Here is a 6,038-nt window from a genome sequence, read left to right as displayed (position 1 = left end):
CCAGCCCTGCGCGAGCCAGGAGGCTCATTCGTCCAGTTTCATTTAGGGCCTCGACATTCCAGGTACCGAGTTTCCAACCATAGTCCTTATTTCGTTGCCAGGTGAGTTACCAAAAATAACGTTCTCTGAAGACGACCTTACTGTTGAGGTCGAATTACATAGATATCTGTGAAGGTACAATCAAGTGGTGGAATTAAATGGGAAGGTACAAACTCGTCTTATGACAAGGCACATTTTGAAGACAAAATGGAACGTTGGATCAAGGTGTAGTAGATGGGCTTTAGATTTGCAGCAATACAACATGCGTGCCTGATGCACTTTCACGAAGTATTGATGCAGTCCATGACTCCCCTGTTTCACTGACAAACGCACCTAGCGACAAACCTTTATCCGAACCCGAACACAATATGACATGAATCATTTGCCTTGCATGCTCTTATATTTCCGAAAATATGATGCTTATTTTGTAATCATTGTTCGGCTCGAATTCGAGAACAGCTCTTCGTGGAATTTGTTGCTTTGCTCACGACATGACGCCTTTCTCTAGCAGACAATTTCTTTTTTCGTCCTGGACTCTTTTTTTGGCCATACGACGCGGTGTTTTTCAGAAAATTCAGAACCACACAGTGAATTCGTCCAATTTCTCTGGCAATTTTTCTGATTCCCCATCCAGTCTTTCTAAAAGCCAAAATTTGTCCCTGTTCTTTCTCATTCAATCTCTTCTGCCTTCCCACTTTGAGCAGAACTATTCGATAGTTTAAAAAATTATGGTTAATTAACACAAAACGCAATCACGGTGTTACCTTACCAAGTGGTTTTATCTTTTTGAAAAGATGTATTTACTGTTTTTCCCTATTTCTACGACGCGAATAAACAAACACATCCCTTTTCAGTGGTTTGTGTGTGTTTGTGTTAATATTCATCGGTTGTCATCAACAGATTAGGGTAGTTCCATTCAAGTCGCAAAAAAAAACATGAAAATCAAGGGTGGTCTTTTCATTCTGAAAAGCACTGTATTTAACGGAAGGGTTAAAATCCTTCATAATAAAGGTAGGAACATCGATTCAAAACTAGTCAGTGCCGATTATAACCTTATCCGAGGAATAGGTTTATTTGAAAATATCGCACAAGAAAATATGTTAATCGGTCAAACGTTTAGCTTGTCGCAATCCGCTCTCTCGGAAATGAAAAATCCTTACCTCATAAACGAAAATCATAATTCACCTTCATCGGCAATTGCCCCCGTGATCCATTCTAATCTCGTGGCAACAATAATTCAAATTTCTCAAGTGAATTGTTATCGATAATGAAAAATGCAAATCCCCAAATTGGAAAAGGGACAACCGATGCTCCAGTTTGCTAGAGCTTCGTTTGAAAAGAGGAAATTGACCAACCGGGTGCACACCGACCGATCGTTCCCATGGAGTGAACCAAATATCTTCAGCCAGAGCAAACAACAATGCAATGTAAGCATTCAAACAGTTTCGAGCAGTTTTGCATCCATTCGTTGTCTGCATTCATTGTGCGCACAACACAAGACGGCAGCACGTAATCTCCGATTCCTTTCGTAAGAGCTACAATGCACCACATTCTGGCCAAGAACGGCAGTGTCAGCAGATCCAGAGTCCTCCAGTTGGATTTGTCACCCCGGCGTTGTTGCCTTCGTCTTGCATCTCGATTGCTCGAGCAGAACCGGGGATATGAACGGAAATGATATCCGCTCAAAATGTGTGTGTGTCTTCTTGACAAATCTTCCAGTGCGGCTTTGTGGCGTTGGTAGTTGAATGCAAATTTGTGGAAAATGGTATCTGTGGAATATGATGATGTCTCCAAGTGGAATGGGGATGTAAAGGATTTGAGATTTGCAGATACAGATTATAGTGAGCCATTATTCTCCCAGTTCTTGACTATTGAATGATTCGTAATAATTGTTGGATATTATCTCCAATTTAGTTAGTAGCACTACTTTATTGCATAAAAGAGCATTCAAATGTAAGCCTATCCAGAAAATTGATCATTTCAAATACATATTTCTAAAATAAAACAATATGACTTCCTTGACACTCTGTGGGAATAAAACAATGAATGTCCACCATACTTAGTGACTTCTAAAAATGTGTAAATCCAAATAGTTTTTATCTCGAAACAGAAAATACAATTTTGCGCCATCGGGTTTAGTTAAAAAGGCATGTCATCAAACGAATAATTGTCTGTCTCATATTTCGAACTCCGTTCAACATATTTATTCCATACAACATTGGCTACAACGAATACGTTTCCTCTACCCTCTACCAGGTGGCCCTAGACGAGCAACGCGTTCGCTATAAAACAAAAACTACCGCAAGTACCGCATGGGTAACTATCGAAACGAACACATTTTGCTTGTTCCATCTAACTGCTTGCTGAATGGCCTCCATCCGTTTTGGCAGTGTTGCTTCTCTTAATGTGGCAGTTATTAATATTTCTTTCCGAAATCAAAATCGTCGTCGAAATTATGATCGTGGTCGTTGAAGCCAGAATCGATATACCTCCTGGTGTGAACCGGGCTGGAGCTCAGCGGCCTGCATCCCGTCGATGAAGGCCCAGCAGGCATGTCGTCGTACCGAGAGCAGTGATGGTCGCTGCCTACCGTTCCCAGCGGGGACGCCGACCCGTAGTGCCTGCCGCCCAGGCACGTACACTGATGATGGGCACTACACATGGTTTGGAGTTTGTGAAGCAGCTCGGAGTCAGGACCATCACGCAGGTGCAGTAGCTTGGCCACCGAGGTTCGGAACGCTTGAAGCTGCGACAGGCGGTGATTGGTGTCGGCTAGTTGCGATTTTATTCGCGACATCTCATCGCGGAGATGCTGCAATGGGTATGAATAGAAATCATACATTGATAGGGTATCTTTATTGTGCATCACTTTTCATGAAAATTCATGGAAATTCGGGAGAATTTTTTCATAAAAAAAAACTGAGTTTTCAAGGGCGATTGATCATAAATTCCATCGAGATTCTCTAGCTGTTACAAAACACGCCAGAAACGTGAATAAAAACTCACCGAGATAGCATGTTCATCCCGCACCCTTCGTTCGTGGGAGCTTTCAACTGCCGACCGGGCTCGAGATTTGTACGCTGCCAACTGGCTCACCAACCGTTCTCTTTCATTTTCCAACTCGCACAAACGTGCCTGCAGTTCGTCGCACTTCCGGGCCCGTTCCAGGGCGGTGATTTTGTAGTCCGACGCTTCATTCAGCTGGGTCTTAACCTCCACCAGTTGGGCCTTCACCTCCGACAGTTGTTGAGCAGTTCGTTCGGCATTCTTCGAATTCTTCCGCGCCCTGTGAACTGCTTCGTCACGTTCCGTCTATGAAGAGTACAGAAATGCCTCGAAAATGAAATGGTTACAAATCGAAATTGGCTTCCGCCGAATGAAAAAAAAAAAAAGAAACGGAACAAATGAAGATGAACGGATGGAACGAAAACTACTTGCAACATGGTTTTCCCCCTGGCATTGTCCTCGAGCAGTGCAATCTTGCGCCGCAGGAGCTCCAAGTGCAGATCCCGCCGCTGGACCTGCTCCCGCAGCACGCGGACCCGTCGTTGCATATTGTACAGTGCCGTACTCTACAAAATGAGAATGCATTTCTGGTTTTGCTTGTTTACACAATGAGATGGCGTGAAAATGGAGTGCGGTGAATCGAACGTGACACAGTGAAATGAAAGAATGATGGTCGGTACTATACCAAAAATCGATAGTTTACTTCTTTCATGGGCAGATCGGTGCAGGACCGTTCCCGTCTCAGCTTTGGCAGGTGGCTGTGGTGATGCGAGTGGGAGTGCGAATGGTGGTTGGCCAGTTCCCAGCAAGCCTATATTCGGGTTACAGTTGACAAACGCATGACTCATGCTTGGTACCAGTATGGAAATTAAAAATAGCATTTTACCTTATCACAGATTCCATGAACGTGATGGTCATGATGAGTCGCTAACCGTTCGGCACGTTCCAGCAGTGTTTCGCCCAGGATGGTCGTGTCGCTCCCCGGGGAAGGAGGCTCGGAGCATTCGCTCCAACATAAGGCACGGGCTAGCCGAACAAGGTATTCGCTAAGCTAAGGGAGCAGTAGAAAAGGGATGTGCGTTCATACTTTCATTAATACTGAAAAACTATCTTACGGTAGTATGTTCCGCTCGAAGATGTTGGAGTTCGTGACACGCCTTTTCCAGCCGTTCCTCAACGCCCATCCGGTGCTGTTCTTCGTTTTTCAGCCGACAGGTCGTATTCTCCTGGTGTTCGCGATGGCGAGAAGCGTCCTGGTGAAGTTGATCCTTGACTTGTGACAATTGCTACAAAGAAAAGATAAACATAATTTAATTTACACTAACTTCTATAACACTGTATCACTGTATCTACCCACATTGGTGAAAATAAATCAGTCTGTGAAATAGTTTTTAACATTCGAGACGAAGAAATAAATAAATATATAGCCAGGGATTGAAGTTCACACAAAATGGTAATGTTTGAGGAAAAATATCGTTTCCTATTTATTTATTATCAGACTAAGACCGGAGTGGCTTGTCCATGGTTCGGTCCTTGGCTGCACGTCGCCAACCACGCAGTCTCCGGAGGGTCCGCAAATCGTCCTCCACCTGATCGATCCACCTTGCTCCTTGTGCACCTCGCCTTCTTGTTCCCGTCGGATCGTTGTCGAGAACCATTTTTACCGGGTCACTGTTCGACATTCTGGCTACGTGCCCGGCCCACCGCAGTCTCCCATTTCACGGTGTAAACGATGGATGGTTCTCCCAATAGCTGATGCAACTCGTGGTTCATTCGGCTCCACCACGTACCGTCCGTCATCTGCACCCCACTATAGATGGTATGCAACACTTTCCTTTCGAAAACTCCAAGTGCGTGTTGGTCCCCCACGAACATCGTCCAGGTCTCGTGTCCGTAGAGAATTATCAGTCTAATAAGCGTTTTGTAGATAGTCAGTATGGTACGGCGGCGAACTCTATTCTATCGGAGCGTTTTGCGGAATCCAAAGTACGTACGATTTCCTGCCATGATGCGTCTCCGAATTTCTCTGCTGGAATCGTTATCGTGAGCCCAAGTACACGAACTCTTCAACCTCCTCGATTTCGTCACCGCCAATACAAACTTGTGGTGGAGGGTTTACATTGTCCTCTCTTGAGCCTCTTTCTATCATGTACTTCGTCTTCGACGTATTGATGACTAGTCCAACTAAACTAGACTAGCTTCGCTTTTCAGTCTGATGTAGGCTTCCTCCATCCTCTCAAAGTTACGTGCCATAATATTAATGTCGTCGGCGAAATCAAATAACTGGACGGACTTTATGGAAATCGTACCACTCGTGTTAATCCCTGCTCTTCGTATTACCCCTTCCAACGCGATGTTGAATATCAGACACGAAAGACCATCACCTTGCCGTAACCCTCTACGCGTTTGAAGGTACTCGAGAATGCCCCTGAAACTCGAACTACGCACATCACCCGATATATCGTCGCTTTGATCAATCGTATCAGTTTATCCGAAAATCCGCGTTCGTGCATTAGCTGCCATAGCTGGTCCCGATCGATTGTATCATATGCGGCTTTGAAGTCGACAAGTATAAAGTTCCTAACGGAACTATCAATTCTATACGTTCGCCTCTAATTCTATTATGAACATGTACGTCTAAGTGTGGAAGATGATATTAGCATTTCAATATCATTGCAATTTTCGTTAATTTCCAAAGGGGTTGCGAATTGGGATCCAATTTCTAGACATTATTCTCAAAGTTGGTATTTCTCAGAATAGCGAAACTTTTTTTAATTTCATTTTGCAAACCTCTCCAAATAACTTTCAACGCAGGATCGCGAGTTTTTTTTTTGTATTGCCTTTGCCTCACATTTTTAAGACGGATCAGAAGCTGAAGATCGTCGCCAATAATAATGGAGTTGAATTTAATTTCACATTTCGGAATTGCAATGCCTCTGGCTTCGACAATTAAATTTGTCAAAGATACGAGAGCATCATCATTATCACTTTTG

At 43.9% G+C, this 6,038-nt stretch overlaps 1 protein-coding gene across 6 annotated transcripts in view; it reads right to left on the bottom strand.

Moving 5' to 3' along the window:
- Positions 1-2,233: 2,233 nt before the first annotated feature.
- LOC134216565 (coiled-coil domain-containing protein 170) overlaps positions 2,234-6,038 on the bottom strand; it is a 74,924-nt gene continuing 71,119 nt past the window's right edge. For 3 of the 6 annotated variants that reach the window (XM_062695425.1, XM_062695424.1, XM_062695427.1), the window contains exons 5-10: positions 4,161-4,331; positions 3,932-4,096; positions 3,731-3,856; positions 3,474-3,611; positions 3,046-3,351; positions 2,234-2,851 (exon numbers count right to left, since the gene is read on the bottom strand). In XM_062695425.1, coding sequence (XP_062551409.1) covers positions 2,456-2,851; positions 3,046-3,351; positions 3,474-3,611; positions 3,731-3,856; positions 3,932-4,096; positions 4,161-4,331 — 1,302 coding nt within the window. In that variant the 3' untranslated portion in view covers positions 2,234-2,455. The remainder of the gene's footprint in view (positions 2,852-3,045; positions 3,352-3,473; positions 3,612-3,730; positions 3,857-3,931; positions 4,097-4,160; positions 4,332-6,038) is intronic. The other 3 variants (XM_062695426.1, XM_062695428.1, XM_062695429.1) reach the window with 3 other exon arrangements.

Source organism: Armigeres subalbatus, chromosome 2 (assembly GCF_024139115.2).
Source record: "Armigeres subalbatus isolate Guangzhou_Male chromosome 2, GZ_Asu_2, whole genome shotgun sequence".
Classification (NCBI taxonomy): Eukaryota; Metazoa; Arthropoda; class Insecta; order Diptera; family Culicidae; genus Armigeres; species Armigeres subalbatus.
This window is presented reverse-complemented; position numbering and strand designations above follow the sequence as displayed.